Consider the following 19895-nt stretch of genomic DNA (forward strand, 5'->3'; position numbering starts at 1 on the left):
TCCTTGAAGGCCCCACCCACTCCCTGTCCCTCCCCATCCTCCTTGAAAGCCCCACCCACTCCCTGTTCCTCCCCATCCTCCTTGAAAGCCCCACCCACTCTACCCCTCTCCTGTCCTCCTTGTTTATTTTCTTTGCACCTTTCAAACAAGCTGTTCTCATTCAACTCTTCCTCTGAGATCTGTCTCTGCTAATCTATTCAAAGACAACGGTGTGAACTAATACAGTCCTCTAAACAAGCGTGTTCAGTTCTATTAATCCTATTAAACACTATAGCCAAAAAAAAATCAGATCAGAAAATTTTAATATATGCAAAAAATGGGAATCAGTGAAAAGCTTAATCTAACCAGAAGTGGGAAAACAAAAACAAAAACTAAAAGCAACAACAGCAACAAGAACCCGAAGCTTGCTGTCCTCCCTGCACCCAGGTTACTTTGAAGACTTCCTAAGAGATAAAAAAAATTATCTTCCTTTCATTTCACATGTGGCCAGGTGCCTCTGAGTTCTTCGAAAAAATAATTCCAGTTCTTTTTACTGGAATAAAGACAACAATAAATGACCTTATCTTTTTGAGCAGGTGTAATGTATCAGATGTCATATTTCTGGTCCCTCTTCAGGGGAAATCCCTAATTCTTTTGTAGTGAACCCCTTTTCCTGGTCCCATTTCTCTTAGTTGGTAAGTGATGAGACTCAGATTCAGGTTCCCCTAGGCCATCTTCTAGGTGTACAGTTCCGATTTCTCCCTCTGCCACGTCTACTAGAGACACAAGATACGGCCACCAGGAACCAGGGGTGCCAAGACTGAGCCAGAACAACGTGACACACTACCATGACGACTTGATAGCTGCAGTGCCATATTTAACACACGGAAACAAGGAGTGTCAAGTTAAATCTCAGCACCAGATAAACAGTTACCTTTTATGGTTGAAGTATGCCCCATGAAATATTCGGGAACATCCACACTAACAATGATTTATTTGATTCAGTACATGTGTGGTCTGTCTGAAATTCAAATTCAGCCCTGTAATTTATCTGGCAGTATCAGATTAAAAGGCTTCATTTATCTTTTAATTTAATTCTACGTTCAGCAAAACTTAGCATAGTATATCTGTCAAGAGCAATTTCTTAATTTTTTGTTTTTATTTTCTCGTGAGAAGAATTCCTAACATAAAACCCACTCTTTGAGTCATCTGTGAGATGCATATTGAATCCTATAGGCCCAACGTTGTACAGAGAGCTCTAGAACTCACCGACAGAATTTCTGTGGAGAGTCTTTGCAGTCACTGACATTAGTTCTTAGCCCCTCACAGCCACAGGTGTGACACATCCAGCTCGTGTCCAAGTGGCTATCCAATCCTCACCTGGCAGACAAGCTCACTCTCCAAAGATGAAAGTTTCTGTTTAACCAATAGTCCCTGCATGGATTTAAGGCAGGCAGCCTTCAACTAAATCAGACCTGCTCCTTGGAGAGTTGTAAATGTTAGCTACACACAAACCAGGGCCCTGTGTGTGTACTCTGGGAGGAACATAGGAGAAAGAAGGCATTTATTACAAAACAGGGGTACCAACGGTATCAATTAAGGTCCCAGCAGGAAGAAGAATTTACTTAACATTTTAAAGAGTTTAATTAAGAGACTATTCAATGAAAATATAGCAGCATGAACAGCTTTAAGGGAGTCTAGGATGCCTGCTCACCCAGAGATCACACTGGTCTGATGCAGTTACTACTCGCAGGGCTGAACACACAAATACAGACAATGCTGTTCCTGGAGCCCAGTGCAGTTGAGCCCTGGAATGGCAAGAGCCCCAGTTTTAGGAAAACCCAGCTGCTGCCAGTTTAGCAGCGCAAAATCAGTGAGGAATCGGGGAGGGGTTCCACCAGGCTCTCCTCCCCTCTCCTCAGGCGCAGTCCAGGGAGTCAGCTCTCTGAAGCACAGGGCAGGACAGAGAAGAGCTGGGGGTATTCCGATGAAGAACAGAGGCACAGGGCAAAAGCACAAAGTCTGAGGCTGGGGGATGAATTAGTGGCGACAGTGCTCACAATGAAAGCCAGAGGACCTGAGTCTCCAGGACTCATGTAAAAAGTCAGGCCTGCCTGCCAGCACTGGAGAGGCAAAGACAGGTGGATTTCTGCAAGTTCAAGGCCAGCCTGGTCTACAGGAGCTAGTTCTAGGACAGGCTCCAAAGCTACAGAGAAACCCTGTCTTGAAAAACCAAACTGAAAACAAAACAAAACAAAACAAAGTCAAGTCTGGTGCCACAATCCTATAATCCTAGCACTGAAGAAGCAGAGACCAGAGGGTCCCTAGAGCTTGCTGGCCAGTCAGTCTGGCCAGATCAGTGAGCTCCAGGCTCATTGAGAGACCTTGTCTCAAATCTAAGGTGGAGAGCAGTTGAGAAAGACATCCAACATGTATGCAGACATACATAAGGATACACCGTATACTCACAAAGGGGGAAAAAAAACCCTCACAATTGTGTGAGGAGCCAACCATGTTAGAACCTAACTTTTATGGGTAAAAATGTACACCTTACTTGCTTCCTTATTTCATCCTTTCCATCAGTTTATCCTGAAAATATTGAAACCCAAGGAAAAGTACAAGAATGTTAGAGGGAGCGCGTGCATGCTCACCCCTAGGACTCCACACCAGCGCCTACCATCTGTCCAACAGTCTGTCCAACAGTCGTCTGTCAGGTAATCTAGTGCACTTCAAAGTCAGTTCCAGACATCCACACATGTTCTCTTACCACCAAACCATTTGTGTGATTCATTGTTAACTTCAATTGTAACGAGACTCATTTTTAACTCTCCACTGTGCACGTGTGTGTGTGTATACATCATCATATACATCTTGATATACAGCTAGATCAAGAAGTCAGCTAATTGGTCCATCGATTGGGTGCTTCCAATCGGGCTGTCCGGAAGCATTCATTTCAGAAGGCTCACCGGTCCTCAGAAGAAGGACAATGAAAAACACCGTGGCAAAAATCCCGTCTTCGGACCGTTTCACTTTCCAGGGTTTGCAGAATTGATCTTTGGAAGCGAGCCAGGGTCAGCACAATAAAGCCGAAGATGAATGTTGGAGGAACTGGGGTGCTGTTTTCCTCCCGACCTTGCAGCCAGACCTCATTACGGAAGACTGACCAGTTTTAGCCCATCTCCAGTAATGTGACCTTCTCCATCATCCCATTCCCATGAAAGCCTCATTTGCTCCGGCTTTAAAGGCAGTTGAGACTGTTTGAGTCCCTCCTAACGTGTTTAAGTACATAGTCCTTCCTGCCTTGGCTTCTTAACCTCTGAAAGGCATGCAAGGTGAGTTGAGCCCCACAGGTTATTTCAGACCAGACTGTCTCTGGGTAGCCACAGAGATGCCGTTCACAGTTTAGACTCAATCAGGATCTCCTTAAAACTCTGACAACGCCAACAGCCCGGCAGCAGGCTGAGGTGGGGTTTAAATTACCTGCTGCTGCAGACAGACTCCCCGGGGCATTCCCTTCTCTAAATCATACTGCTGTGTGGGTTTCCAAACGTCTGCCCAGGTTGAGCAACAACGTTAGCACATGGAGGTGACACCTTTTTTGTATTGCACTTGAGGAAGGAAATGAGTTTGGGAGCTGCGAGAGGGACCGAATTAATCACACGATGTGAAAACGCATTTGCCCAGAATGAGGCTGTTGTTTCCCATCTCCCAGCTGTCGGCTGAAGGGCCAGTCTCACACAAGACACTCCATCAGGCAATGGCGGAGGGGCAAAAGCAGAGAAATTAGGATGCTTTTCTTGGCCAAGTTAAGAATAGGAGAGATGAGTCAAGTGCACCCAAAGCAAAAGACCACCACAGCCAAGACACTAGGCAGAGCGGGAGAGCGGAGGGCTGGCTTCTGCCTAGGGGGCATATCATATGAAAAACTCTCAGACCAGGAGCTGTGGAGTCATACTTCAAAGGTGTTTCCTTGGGCAGAGACGAGGGAGCGATATTTTAAGAGTCAGGCTAACATGTGGACAGCATTCAGTGCTGGAAAATGAAGAGAGGGTCTATAAAATAACAAGCAATCTAGCTTGGCTGGAGAACAGGCCGTGAACTGAATTCAGTGAGGAGACAGGAGACTAAAGGCCATATTATCACAAGCCTGGAATGCCCAATGTTAGAGTCTAGAAGGCTGAGGGAACTGGATTTGGAGAAAGTCATTTTGAGAAAATATTGTGAAATCAAAGACAGAGTGAGAAAAACAAATCTGGGTCTGGGGTTGCACACTACTAACCTCAGGACTAAGAAGGGGCAGAGGGAGCAGAAGTTCAAGGTTGTTCTTAGCACCATAGTAAGTTTCAGGACAGCCTACAGACAGCATTTACTGTAGACTTAGCACTTTTGAGCTGCAGATTCAAGTCATTAAGAGTGCATGCTTTTCCTCCAGAAGACCAGAATCTGAGTTTGAGATTCCATGCTGAGAAGCTCAAAACCACCTATAACTATAGCTCCAGGGAATCTGACACCTTCTAGCTTCTGCAGACACCGGCACATAAGTGTGCACCGATACAGATAAATAAAGACAAAAATTAATTCTTAAAAATAAACAGCAAGTTTATTTTGTTAATTGAATGATGAATAAGGTTGCTAAGGAACTTCAAGAAAATATTCCAACTACAAACAGCCTCCTTTTTGATAGTTAACACATGAAAATCTATTGCTACTGTAGTGGCTAAACCCTTTCTTCCTGATCTTATAATGAACATTGACTATTTTTATTAAATTTGACTTCAGGTCTTTGACAAGGACATGAACTTTATAACTAATATAAATATCAAAACTCATCATTTGAGGGCATATAACCTAAAAATCTGCAATATGAATTTAAAGCAATAGAATTCTTTCATTTGCATTTTCATGGGCTCATTTATATAATTATGTCAATGTCATCTAAGTCTGAGATTGTGTCAATATGGAAAAACTACCATCTCTGCTACTATATAAACTCTATAAAGCATAATCAACCTAATTAATGAATACCAAATGTGTAGGGATTTTATAGGCATACCTAAATAACTTTTTTTCTAGGTAATATGAAGCTTAAATTTTAAATGAGAAACATAAAGAATGAAAAAAAAATGAAGTACTCATCTGGAATCAGACAACAGTAAAGGTTGAAGCTAGAATTCAAATGCAGCCTTATCTGATTGGAATCTCTCTGTCATTCCTCTGTGTTCTGCATATGGGTTGTAACTGGGGCTTATCCATTACTTTTGAATAGCCATTAAACAACGTAGTGGTTCATTCATTTCATGACACCAATTAGAAACTCTCAAAGCATCAGAGAAAAGCTTGGCACTAGAATGATAAGCCTTGACATATTGGAAGACTAATAAAAAAATATTTCTTACTACCAAAGAAGGTGGCGGAATATTTGAGGGATGAGAAACTTCAAAGCTAGGCAGTTATCTGGCTGGTCCCCGAGACACGAAAAATTCCTCCTATCAGAGACACCAGGGGACTCAGGGTTTGTCATCTGCACACCAGTCAACCGAGGGCAAGACAACCCTCGGTCATTCCAGAATGTCCATGGCTTGCACACGGCCTCTTAAAAGAAGGCTGGATGAAGAGAAAATCTCACCAGTGAGACCCTTCCACGGGCAATGAAGTCTGTCTTCCCAGGCAGAGATAAGGGAGAAATGTTCCAAGGTCTGATCAATGTTAGGATAACGTTCAATACTGGGAAAGCAAATAAGTCTACGAGATAGCAAGCCATCCAACAGAGCGAAAATCAAGTCTGCTGCCAGGAGTTTCACTGTTATTTTGTCTGTCGCCATCAGAGATACCTCTGGGCTGACTAGAAGCAACAGAGCTAGACTGCTGGTCGGTCCAGACTCATGTTTTGGCTATATCATCTCCCTCTTTCTAAGTCACCTGCCCTGACTTCCTAATAGGACAAAGATGACAAAGTCAAAATGAAATCATCTTTCTGAACGTGGTTAGGAAAATCATTCAACAAAACCTGTGAATTTCTGTTCCCTAGGATCTATCCACATTATCTCCATCCTTGTCAGAGCAGGGTGTTATAGCTAAAAGATGATTGTGATATTTTAAGAAGCTTCTTACTGAATAAATTATCTACTACGAAGAGTTCTTTCTGTCATGGAGCACAAATAGAGGCGTTTCTCGAAAACTAGAGGGTGGAATGGCTAAAATTCTACTTTGTACATTTGAGTACCCTTTATTTGCTATTTATTTTTATTTAATTATTTATTAATTTTTAGTTCATGTATTTTTATTTTTATTCACACATTCTAGTACAACGTATATGTTTATTTGGTTTTATTTATTATTTTATTTATCTTCTATGTATGTACAGACACACGCATAAATGAATGTGTGCAAATGTGTGCGTGTCAGAGGTGGACACCAGGAACCCCAAGCTCACCAATTAGGCTACACTGGCTGGTTAGCAAGTCCCACAGACCCTCCTGTCTTTACCTCCCCAGGGCTTGGATTGTAAGGGTGTGCCACCACATACAGCTTTTTAAACATGGGTTCTGGGTAATCGTTCATGCTTTTGTGGCAAACATTTTACCCCTCTGTGGTGGAATGAAAGAAAATGACCCCAAAGTGGGTGGCCCTATGATGAGGTGTGACTGTGTTGGAGGAGGTGTGTCATTGTGGGGGTGGGCTCTGAGGTCTCATATATGCTCAAGCTACACCTAGTGACATAGTTCACTTGCTGTGGCCTGTGGATCAAAACAAAGAACTCTCAGCTCCTTCTCAAGCACTGCTCTGGGAATTCCTACAGCCAGTAGTCTTTAGGTTACCCACCCTCTTGGGCATAGCCTTGTATACGATAAATGCCGATGTAAAGCATGCATGTCCGGCCTCTCTTCCGGCTGCGGGATTCTGTTGCTGTTCCCCATTCAAGCAAAGGACTGTGATCTGTGAGTCTACCCATAAATAAATAACCCTTTATTATACTCAGTTCTAAGCTAGTGTGGGATTTCTTTTTAGCATCCGTCTTCAAAGCACCATGTCTGCCCACATGCTGCCATGATAATGGTCTAAACTTCTGAAACTGTTGCCACTGCAATTAGATGTTTTCTGCTTTAAGAGTTGCTGTGGTCATGGCGTCTCTTCACAACAATAGAAACCCTAAGACACCCTATGGAGCATCTCCCCAGTCCCAGGAATCCACGCTGAAATTCAGAGTTTCTCAACCTGTGGGTCGCAACTCACAAAGACAGTCAGAAAACACAGATATTTACATTATGATTCGTCCTAGTAACAAAATTACAGTTATAAAGTAGCAACAAAAATAATTTTTGGACTGGGGGTCCCCACAACATAAGGAACCGTATTAAAGGGTCGCAGCATCAGGAAGGCTGAGAACCACTGAACTGATTCGCTACAAAGGGATTATTATTACTTCCTGTAAAATGTAAGACCATGGAGTAAGATACAGCGCATATTCACTTGTCTTGAGAAGTTTGGGGATTCCAGAGAAAGGCAGTAGTTTCTATGCCACATGATTGATGGGAAGCCCATAGCATGCAGGAGTCGGACTTCCTCTGTACCAACCATGAGGGTGAAAAGGAACCTATATGAACAGAATATTTCCATTCTGGAAATCAAATCACTGGAGTTTCAGGAATTGTCAGAGTTCAACTACCGTGGAGGAGCGATAGTATGCCCTGGTTAACGCAGTTCTCTACATATTGGGGGCACTGTTCCAAGCTGATCAAAGTCATCTGGATTGCCTGGCTTTTAGGGTCTTTCCTTATATTGGCTTGTGACAAATAAGACAGATGGCAACTGACAGTTCGGACATGGTCTGGCTGCATCCCCTTAGGTAACATGTGTTGAAATTTAATCCCCGTTGTAAGGCATTAAGGTGGAAATTTAATCTGAGCACAGCGCTTCGAGCTGGGGCCTTTGGGAGGTGATTAGGGTTGGATGAGATCACTGGGGTGGAGCGTTCATACTTAGGTCCTGGTGCCTTGATAAAAGGAGACAGAGAAAGGGTACATACACACACTCTCTCCCTTCTTTATGGTGCATGTCCTCTCTGCACCACCCCAGGGTTCTCACCAGCAAGGATAGCACTGGGTGCAGCCTTATGATCTTGGATCATGGCCGTGAGCCCAAATGGAGCTCTTTCTTCATAAGTACCCATCTTAGCTACCCTTTGCTTCGTAAGTGCCCATTTTTGGCTACTCTTTTCTTTGTTCACTCTGCTATAGCAACAGCACATGACCTAAAACAGTAAACACTTGCTTTTCAAGCAAGATTGTGCACTACAATGAAAGTACACTCCAGGCCAAATTCATCCAGGGTTCAAAAGACACAAAAACTGTAGATGAACTGTTTCTACAAACTTGGTGACACCTTTCTTGGTCCTTCTAAGGAACTTCAGAATAGTGCATCAGAGCTAACTACTGCCCTGGGTTCAGGTTCTTCCCATGCAGTTGCCTGAAATGCAGTTCCTGGAACCCTTGCAAGTCAGCTGGAGCTATGGGACTGTGGTCTGCTCTGACACATCAAGCCTCTCCCACAAACCTTCATGCTCTTCACTTCCCTTTTAGAGGCCTGTCTTGAAGATAGTGGCTTTACAGGATAGAGATACTAAAGAAAGGATGGTAAGATCCCCAGGTCACCGCGTACAAGAGAGTCATCCCGAGGAAACAGCCAACCAGAAACACACACATTGGATTTTGAATAAATGGAAAATAAACCAAAATTTAGAGTTGCTCGTCCAGCAGCGGATGTTAACTGGCTGGATTAATTCAAGGAACTACTTGCACATGCCACAACAGACACATCACTATTCTGAAACAGGACAAACAAAACTCATGTGTCTGCTGTCACGTGAAGAAAACACTGAACCAGGATTGCTGAATTAAATTAGAGAGACATATACAAAGTCCTTAGCCAATCATGTGTTTCACTAATGCAAACTCATCTAACACGGATTAACAAACCCTTTAGTGTGAATTTTGGTTTGTTGTTGTTGTGATGTTTTTTTATTTGTTTGTTTAATTGATTGACTTTGTTCTTGAGATGGTCTCACTATGTGGCAGCCCACGATGGCCCGGAACTTACAAGCCTCCCGCTTTCGCTGCCCACGTCCTAGGATACACGCACGCACCTCAGCCACACACAGTGTCTTGTGTGAATTTACTTCTGCAGCTGTCTTTGAGAATGGACTTCACAGTGAAATTGCTCCAATGATAAGTAACCAGGCCAGGGGCACGGATGCCTGCCCAGGACAGAGGTGATGGTCCACACTGAACCATGCTATGTCACTGTCATCAAGAGGTGAAAATGGATGCAAACGCTTATCCTTGAGTGCTGCCTTCCTACCTGTGTTCCTGCAAGCATTATCATAACTCCCTTAGGGCAGAGATGCAGGCAATTCATACCTCCACCGTTTATACAGAAGTATTTAAAAGATAAATCACAGGCATGTAGCGGCCTCCTAATTCACAACCATCGGCCATCTTATTTATTTCTCTGCTCGCTCCAAGAATTACGAGCAAAGGATCATGGGACCTATTCCTAAGTGTAAGATTAGATCAATAAAATTAGCCATCTGTCCAAGGAAGGCTTTAAATGCAGGTTATATTTAAGTATTATGTTCCCAACTGCCCAGATGTTACAGGAAAGGGGCTGCTGATACGGCTCCTTCTGCACAGTGTAAACTGTTAAAAGGCTAATATAAACTTATTGCAGCAAGAAAAATAAATAGCATTAACATTGTATTAAAAAACGGATTCAGGATTTTTGGGGGGGGGGGAGGTGCCCCGTCAGCAAATACGAGTGTTAGAATTTCAGTTGCTCAGTATTTGCAGAGTCAGATAAGAAACGCATCTCAAGTGTCATTAGGGGAGTGAGAAGGGGGAGATTTAGAAATACAAACAGCTGAGAGCAGAGCCTTGGGAAGGGCAGCCTAGCGGGGCCTGGCTGGTGAAGTACCAACAGTTACTGCAATTACTCTTCGCTGAAGCAGGCAGATTTCCTTTATACAAATTGATTTGGAGCAAGAGGTTTTTGGTTGTTTTTTTTTTTTTTCAGATTCTTTGCATACATCTAATGATTCTTGCTGGGAATGAGATCCAAGTCAAAACACAAAGCATTTATGTTTTACCAACGCTTTATACATACAGCCTAAGGGTAACTTATGAAATATTCTAAGTAATCTTGTGCATGAAACTCAATTTTACAGATCAGGTCGTCTCTGAGTTTTTTTCCACTTGAGGTGCCATCTTGGTACTCCAAAAGCTTTGGATTTGGCGTTTCAGAGTTTGGATTATGGATACTCAACCTGGAACATCTTATCCCGACACAGGACTTCAGCTCTTTCAAAGCTATGGCCCTCTTTACTTCTTTTGATTTTTTTGAAGTAAGGTAGCAGTGGGGTTACTTGGGGGAAGTGAGGGTTTCTTATAGCCAAGGAAATGGAAGAATCATTGCAGAAAGTTCACAGGCCCGGCCTGTCTGTCTGTGTCACCACTAATTGGGAGCGTGGGAGTCACAGGAGAGGAGAGAATGGGAGAGGGAAGGGAAGGAGGGAGCGGAGAAAAGTGCATAGCACAATGGAAACAATTTAGAAAACGAAATAAAAAAAAAAAAGATCTGAGCCATGTCTGAGCACCTGGCTTCATTCAGACTTAGGCTGACACCCTGCCACGGATCAAGCACAAGATTTTCTTTCAGAAACAGCTTCCCTTCCCCTTATCCTGTAGAGCTTCACCCGAAATAGTTACCAGGTAAAATTCAGGCATTGCCCCAAGGGTTCTACTGTTTTACAGAGGTCATTCATTCGGAGGAAACATGTGCTCTTGGTAGCCCTAATTTTCCAAACAGAAAATCAAGGTGCATGGCTGAATGAGTTTTGATTCATAAATTTATTTATAAAACACCTGAAATGTTTATAAGTCACTACAAGTTAGATCACATGCAATGATATATGACATGTATGGAGAAAGATAAAAAGAAATGATAACACAATGTTCGAGTTTGTTAGAATACCCATAAACACATATGTACACATATTCCTTCAGGCTTTTCCTTCCAATTCAGATTAAAAATTTCTTCCTTTTGCCTTTAAGCATCAGTCAGTCCTATCCAATGCTTTGATACATGCCTTGCCTCAATAATCCTCTGAGCAAGCCTATAAGGTAGGTATTATTATTATTATTATTATTATTATTATTATTATTATTATCTATTCATTTGTTAATTGCAGAAAAGGAAATTAGAGAAAGGTTGCATAGCTTACATAATTCAAATCACCAAATAATGAATAAGAAAGCTCAGACCTTGGCCCCAAACTTGCAGAAAGACTGAAGTGTGTGCACGCCTGCTCAGTCAGAAGCCACCCTTGCAAGATCAGGACCCAGCCTCACAGTGGTGAGAGACAGAAGAAGGGAGGGCGGAGCTTATCTATGTGGAATGAGGTGTGGCTGTTATTCTTTCTGCAGGGTTTCCCTTCTACGGGCAACCATCCCGTACATCATACATCATACGGGCAAGTAGAGAAGGGGGGTGTGAATGGGTTGACTTCGGAAAGACCTCAGCACCTTAAGTTCACAAGCCACTCAGGAGCCTGAAGCTGGAGGATTACCTCTTCAGAGTCACCCTGGGCTGTCTATCAAGGTAGACCTCTCCCCCCACCTCCCCACCCCCGTCTCTAAAGGGCAATAGTGACAGCATCAGCCAAAGAAGAAAGAAGCTAGTCAATCCCCAGACCAACCTCCACTGAGCTGCTTAATTTAGTTATGCCTGCCCAAATGCTGCTGCGGGCTGCCACAGTTTGATGTGGAAGAGATAAACAGATAATGTGGGTGTAGAGGCGCGGGGGTATGAAGAAAGGGAAGCACAGGAGCCCAAATTCTCCATGTGTAGACTGTGAATCAGTATGTTGTCAACTCTCCTGAAGTTCTTGTTTCAAAGACGGATGCCTGGGATGTACCCTAAAAACTCTCACTGCATAGTTGAGGACTTCTATAGCCTCCTGCAGCCCTGAGACCTGGTCCAGCCAACTCTGGAAGTCTACCCTCTGCTGGTCATTCATGTAATGCTTTGCACCTGGGACTCCCCTCTATCTGCTGGTTTATCTCAGGAGATAGAAACCACACCTTGGGTCCTTCTTCAAAATGGAGGTGGGAAAACAAGACATCCACAGGACAAGCCTTGTGGATGCTAAGGCCCGCAATAACCCTCAGACAAAGGGGACTCTACTTTCATAAATCCAACTTGGAATTGCTGGATACTTTCAGGTCCTATTAACCCCTGGGGGTTAGGGAACAGAAGAAACTCTGTAGACTACTACTCCCCAAGGAATTTGAAGGTTATTAAACTCGTAGCTCTTGCACTCAAGGGGAAGTACTGCCTTGACTTAAATCACTTCTCCGCCTGACCTTGATTTCTCTCCCCCTTGCTTTGATCCAGTCATGAAGGAAGACAGAGAAAAGCAAGTAGAAGGAAATGTTGCTTTGTAGTTGTTTGACATGATGGAGAAATCCATGGAGACAGAGGGGACTGGATGACTAAGTTCATAGAGCATATTAGCTAGGAACTACTAGACACCACACACGCAAGAGAGCACACGCATGTGTGCATAGGATACATCCCTGTATATTGCCATCTCTATCTATCTATCTATCTATCTATCTATCTATCTATCTATCTATCTATCTATCTATCCATCCATCCATCTATCCATCCATCTATCCATCTGTCTACCTACCATCTACCCATACATACAGAGAGGGGGATTTATGGGTTCGGTTTTCCTTGAGAACCAATACAACCTCATTGTAATGGGTTAGAGTCGGCTAGTTAAAGGAAATGGGGGGGGGGGCATCCAGAAGAGATGAAACCTCCAAATCAGATACTCTGGGAAAGGTCTAGAATATGAGTTTTAAGTAAGAGTACTGCCAGTGTCTTGAGGGCTTGATTGGGGTGGCGCTTGGGGAGTAGGCCGGAATGATCCCTGATGCCTTAGCCTTTCGGTGTTATCCAGCAGCTGTAGAAACCACCTAGAGGGACCTGTATTCTTCACCATCCTCCAACGAGGTACCTGCCTGTGAGCTAATTCTCCTCTTCCAGGATTTTGGGGTTTTTTTTTCCCTTTTTTAATTCTCCTAGATCTTCATTTTAATCTAATTATATGGAAGGAGACATACTGAAAAAGTGGAAAGGAAAGATTATGGGTTTGTGCTGCATTAAGGATGACTATGAAGAATGCCATCTCCTCCAGGGAAACCTTGAATTCTGAACCCCAGCTTTACCTTCTCCCACTGGCTTTGGAACCTCAGGCAAAAAAGACATGTCAAGAGGGAAAGCAGGACCCATGTGCTCCTCCTTCCTGTGTACTTGGGCCAGATTTAGTAATGTCATGTGTTTTGTATCAATAAAGAAGAACTAAACACCCTAGGATTGGAAGTGCTGGCCTTTAAATCTTTAAATCCATAAATCGTCATGACCCCAGTATACCCATCCTTACACTTGGCACCAGGCCACAGAGATGCCATGACAGAGACATCCCTGAGAGCCACACTGTCAGATGCTGCAGAGAGACAGCAGACCTACCCCTTATCTTCTGCAGGAGGATGTGAGCAGGCCTGAATGCCACCTGACACTGTGAGCAGAGGCATAGCAATCTGTTAAGCCAAAGACACACACATGCCACCATCATGACCACCAAGCACAATGCTCATATAATAAAGCCAGTAATCCACAAATCAGAAAAAAAAAACTTGATTTAAATATTATACTTCATGGCCTGCCATGGTAGCACACACTTCAATCCCAGCACTCAGGAGGAAAAGACAGGCAGATCTTTATGGATGATAAGCCAGCCTGGTCTACAGAGTGAGTTCCAGGGTAGCCAAGGCTATAAAGAGAGACCCTATCTAAAAAAAAAATAAAATAAAATCACACCCCATGAAAAAAGGTAGCTCGAAATAACTTGTAGAACTAAATGGAAACTTAAAATCTTCTAGTTAAGGAAGGGCATTTTTGTAATCATGGGTTAAGTTGTAGTAAAAGGAATAGTCACTAAAAAGTGATAAGTTGGACTGGTCCAAGTACAAATTTTCTTCTTTTTGAAAGATACTAGTAAGGGGGGGGGGGAAGGAAAGGGCTGAAGAGACAGCTAGGTCAGCAAAGCGTTTGCCTCACAAGCGTGAAGGTCCTAATCCAATCTCTAGAATCCAGCTAGCACTTCTGGGCATGGTAACATGTACTTGTAATCTCAATGCTGCTGAGAAAAAGGCAGGGGAACCCTGGAGGTCCATTGGCCAGCAAGTCCAGCCTAATTGGTTAGCTCCAGGTCAAGGTGAGACCCTTTGTCAAAAGAGGTGGATAAGGTTTAGAAGCATGAGGTCCAAAGTTGTACTCTGGCCTCTACATACTACCCACCCAGATATTCCTGGGCACACACACACACACATTCACACACTCCTGGACACACACACACATGTACCCAACTACATACTCCTGGATACACACGCAAAAACCACCTACACAGTCCTGGACACACACACACATATACTCATTCACACACTCCTGGACACACACACACACATATACTCACTCACACACTCCTGGACACACACACAAATATTCACACACTCCTGGACACACACACATATATTCACACACTCCTGGACACACACACACATATATTCACACACTCCTGGACACACACACATATACTCACTCACACACTCCTGGACACACACACATATACTCACTCACATACTCCTGGACACACACATGTAATCCACCCACACACTCCTGGATACACACACACACACACACACACGCATACCCACCCACCCACTCCTGGACACACACACGCATACCCACACACCTACTCCTGGACACACAATGTACCCACCCACTCTCTCCTGGACACACATGCATATATGCATAAAAAACTGGCAAATCGCACCTGAGAAGCTAGTGTTTTCAAAGCAAATGTCTGAATTATGTAAAGGACCACGCTCAAAATGTACAAAGAATACTAAAAAAAAAAATCAGTAAGAAAGCACACATCTCAATTTCTTTTTTCATAAAAAGTGAAAAGACTCAAAGAAACTTGAGAGGCAGATGACTCATAAAAAATGGTTCAATATAATTAGTCATGAAGGAACATTAACAAAGATTAAAACTATAATGAGATATATCATTGTTCACCTATTAGAAACAAAGCAAAACCAAACAAAACCAGAGAAATGACAAAGAAGCAATTATGCCTTATTGTTAGCTTCAACTTTCAACTTGGCACAACCTAGAATGACCTGGGAAGAAAATATTGGTAAGGGATTGTCAACATTGAATTGGCCTGTAGGAATTATGGGAATAAATGGGTTGATGAAGGAAGGCCCAGCCCACTGTGGGCAGCACCATTCTCTAGTCAGGGGAATCCTGACCATAGAAGATCAGGGAAGTCCCTGAACGTAAGCAAAAAAGCAAGTGAATAACCATGCATTCATTTGTCTTTGCTCCTGACTGAACACGACACAACAGGCTGCTTCCAATTCCTGTCACTTCCAGTGATGGACCAACCTGGAATTTTGAACGAAACCCTTCCTCCCCTAATTTTCTTTTTGTCAGGTTTTGTTTTTTTTCCTCACAGCTGCAGAAACGAAACTAGAACATGTCCCAGATGTTGTAGGGAATCCAGGATGAGTGGACCTCCCATACGTTGCTCCTAGGAATGCAGAAGAGTAAAACTACTCCGAAAAATGGTTCAGTGTTTTCTTGCAAAGTCCATCTTACGGGAAGCAGGGATCCCACTCAGCACCTTAACAAGTGAAATAAAAGCATATCCACCCAAGGACACATAGATAGCTGCCTGTAGCAACTTCATTCACCACGGCCATTCATCACGGCCCAAAGCTAAAATCACCTCAAAAGCCATCCCCTACTGGACAGTTAAACAAAGTGTGGTCATCTAAGACCTATGCAAAGGACAACTATCAATAAACAAATTCAGTAATGAACCCCTCTGGCCTTCAGTCTCACCCTATGTTAACCACTTAGGGAGCCTGTATTCTCTCTGGTCACTATGAGCTAGCTCCCCTGAAAAGAGAATTTTCCTAGATGTCTTCCTTTCAACAGAGCTGCCTAGAAATGACCTTCATAACGAAGGCCAGGGGTACAGATCTGCCTGTGGACTATGGGTGGTTTCTTCCCTGCTTGTCCCCAGGGTTGGGTGACTCTTTCCTCCCTCCCCTGAAATTCTTGCTGCGGAGCAGAAGCAGCAGGCTATAGGCCTCGCGTGTTGGGGGTCTTCACACTACCCCAGTTCAGCTTTTGATGTCGACTCGGATAAATCCCTCAGGATGGGTTTTCACTTGCCTCTGACCTACAGCAGAACAGGAGTGAAGCCTTTCCAGCTCACTGTGCTTACACATCCATGGAGGCCTGCAGGGGTGGCGTGTTAAAGTTCTATGGTCATAGGACCCTCCACATCCTCACTGTTCTACCCCCAAGGCTCTTCAGTGTCTTTCTGGCCCCCACAAGCATTAATGCCCAAAAGTCTAACAAAAAAACAGCAAATAGCTACTCACTCATTACATAGGAGGTCAGGGGACAGTATCTTCCTGCAAACCACACCAGTAGTCTAGGTACTATTTTATTTGGGGCCCATGTCATATTTCATAGGTGACTCAGGTCTCCCACACCAAACAGTAAGGCCAGGTTGCAGGGCTCTGTCCCAGAAGAACTCAGCCTTGAAAACACCCAAGGCTACACTGCTCTGCAAACAAGACAGCTGAGGACTGGGATTTGGTGTCAAACACCAGAACCTAAATTCTCATTCCAGCACTTAGCCTCTGTAAGGCCTCAGGTAAGATATCGAGCTTCTCCCCAAGCCCCTGTTTCCCCCTCAGAAAAACAAAGAAACAAGGCTCCTGGCCTGATTACAGAAATCAGTTCTCACAACAGTGCAATGAGCCCTTAATTAGTGTCCGTTATTATTATTTAATTTGACTTCATTTGAGCACTGCAGAGGCAACTTCTGTGTGTTAACATAGGTGGAGCTTTCTTTCCTAATGCTCAATACCAGAAGGTGCTACACCGTGGGGGGAAGGGGCAAGGTGCTCTTTTCTACCCATCTCTTTCTAAAAGAAGAGAGGCAACCTTCAGGTTAATTGGGATCCAAGACTTCTTAACTAAACTGTACTTATCAAAAGTCGATTGAGCCAAGAGGAAATGCTAAACAAAACAGACTGCTTTGCAATGCCTGCATGACGGCCACACCACCTTCAAAGTGCTGCACACAAGCCAATTTCTATGGGGCGGGGGCGGCAAAGCACAAGGTCACCCCATACGAATTGGAGCAGGATTTGGGGTGTCTGGGGGAGATTACAAATGAGCTCCTTGCTGCTCACTTCTGAGCCAACTGGGGCACACTCAGTTTTTAATCTGGACCAATTTTACGGATCAAAAACTAGTCTTTCCATGGGATGTAAATGAGCCCACAAGGAAAATTTCCCCTGAAGTTTATGAAGTACCTGTCATTTTCACCCAAGCAGCTTTTCAACCTGAAAGTCGTTGTCTGGATAAAATTATGAAGTTATTTTTTTTTTTAAAAAAAAAAAGGTTCTTCTAGGCTGCAGCTTAGTTTAAATATCCCTTCCACCTTGGTGGGGCCCAAGAAAATTTAAAAGGAAGTTTTTTTTTTTTCCCCAAAATCATCCCCATCAATACTTCAAATAAAACCAAAGAAGCCAACACAATACATTGGTGACATGAATATCTGAGCATGATGCTGGGTGAACTGGGTAGAAGATGTTTTGAGGAGAGGAACGACCGGAAATTAGGAAGTAAAGGGGCAAATGGGGCAAAACGTGTACAATTTTATAGAGCAGGCTTTTGCACAATAATTTTACACTCTACTTGCATGGCTCAAAGTTTATCCTTAGAGAACCCTGTGTGTGTCTCTCAGGCTGAGAGCCATGAATGGATGTATGCATGAGCTATTCAACCATGCAGCTCGATGGTGGTTTCATGTGCAGAAACCTGCAGGATGCAAGTGATCATAGCGCAGTTTTCTTAAGGAAGAAAGTTCAAAGGCGCCTTATATTGAAGTGCTGGAAGCTATACGAAGATGTGGGAAGACAATTTAATATGAAACTACCTCAGGTGGCTGCTCTTGCCTCCCAAATGAACTGGGCAGTGTGCAGATAGATTGGTTCCCAATCCGAGTGTCAGGCAGAAGCTAAGAATGCTCCTAAATTTCAAGTCAGGTACGGGGATACAGGTGACCCCCGATGCATCCTGAAGACGGAAGCATCTCCTAGCATGAAAGGCGACAGTCCCGCTACTCCCCATAGATCCTTAAGGAATAAGAAATACTTAAGCAGCCAAGTGGGAACCTGCCAAGATTATTTTGTTTGCACTCCGATAATTTTTCCTGGGTTGCCTCTTTCTTGTAGAAACACTGTGAAGGGGGACTCCACTTGCTGTGAGGTTTTGCAGGCTGAATCCAAATAGTAAATTGTTTTCCATTGTTCAGAAGACGTAATTAATCCCATAAGACAACCCCCACTTGCAAAGTAAGCTAAGAAAAAGCAGATTCCCCCCCCCCAATTCTAAATATGGTCCTGGCCAACAATGACTAAAAATCGTTATTTGGAAGCAATGCTTGGAACTTTATTGTTTCGAATGTTCTACTTTCCCTCATGACATAAGTTAAATCAATGTAGATTTGAAAAAAACAAAACATACTTTTACCTAGAAGAAATGCGAGTTTTTGTGGCTTCACGTTCTCACAGGTCCTTTGTACTAGCCCTACAGCGCATGCATCTTTGTTTGAACAGCAGAGCAAAGACAGGAGTTCTAAACAAGATCAGGTTAACCCACTAAGGGCGCCTTTCTGCACAAATGGCCTAGGGGTACAAGAGTATCCCAACAGCAGAGAAAGCGCAGGTCCCTACCCAGTGCTTGGACAGGACCAGAGCCAGGAAGGGGGGGGGGGTTCTTCAGGCAAACCTTCAGACACTCAACAGGAAATGGCTGGGCTCTAGGCAATATGAATCCAATAAGATGTTCAAAGAAGCAGGAGGAGCTGTTGAAGTCGTCTGCGCTCTCTCAGCCCTCAGTAACCAAGACCGAGCGGTCGCTGCCCCCAACTTTTAGCAGTCTGTGGTCCCAATACAGAGCCCACCACCTCTGCTAGCTCTGGAAAGCAGATCGTTTTTTTTAAAACAATTTCTCTGGAACCGCCTGAGCTGGGGGAGGGCGAGGCTCACCCTTTGGTTGAGCTTTGCGCACAGCCTATGCGGGATAAGCCCATGCCGGTCAGCGGAGAGAGCAGCATGGAGCAGCCTGCTCTGCGACCCCACCAAAGCCTGGGACTAGGGTGCTCCGGGCACCATGGCTCGTGGCGCACTCTGAGAGCCTTACCTGATTTTCGCAGAGCGGTCTGGAGTGTCACAGCGCCGGGTGGGAGGCTGCAGGCCAGGAGTAAGAAGCAGAGCAAGGAGGTTGGGATTAAATCCATCTCACCGACGGTGTCTGCAAAGTTTCACCAAGTCCCGGGCGCGCAGGGAAAGGGCGTCTCCTGGGGGACGCGGGGACGCCAGTGGCGCGTGGGTGAGGAGGTGGGGGGCCGAGAGAGCTGGACCAGGAGCCACTGGGGAGTCTGAGGAGGCAAGGCAGCAGCTAGGAGCCCGGCGTGCAGGAGTGGATCGGGCTCGCGGCTGCAGGGCTTTTCAGGGCTGGGGAGTGGACGTTGGAGGCCGAGGGGAGGGACGCACTGGCCGCCGGAGGGAGGGCGGCTCGACCCACCAGAGATGGAATTACAATCTACTGGAAGAGCGAGGGGCAGGGTCTGAATCAATTCACTCCTCGCCCTCCCCCGGAGCAGACAGCCCCCAGGCCAGCCCTTCCCCGCGGGTGAC

At 44.4% G+C, this 19895-nt stretch overlaps 1 protein-coding gene across 3 annotated transcripts in view; it reads right to left on the bottom strand.

Moving 5' to 3' along the window:
• Positions 1-19676, bottom strand: part of Egflam (EGF like, fibronectin type III and laminin G domains) — a 161898-nt gene extending 142222 nt beyond the window's left edge. For all 3 annotated transcript variants that reach the window (XM_013349706.2, XM_026783669.1, XM_026783668.1), the window contains exon 1: positions 19399-19676. In XM_013349706.2, coding sequence (XP_013205160.2) covers positions 19399-19495 — 97 coding nt within the window. In that variant the 5' untranslated portion in view covers positions 19496-19676. The remainder of the gene's footprint in view (positions 1-19398) is intronic.
• Between the last annotated feature and the right edge of the window lie 219 nt (positions 19677-19895).

The sequence above is a fragment of the Microtus ochrogaster genome, chromosome 19 (genome assembly GCF_000317375.1).
Source record: "Microtus ochrogaster isolate Prairie Vole_2 chromosome 19, MicOch1.0, whole genome shotgun sequence".
Lineage (NCBI taxonomy): Eukaryota > Metazoa > Chordata > Mammalia > Rodentia > Cricetidae > Microtus > Microtus ochrogaster.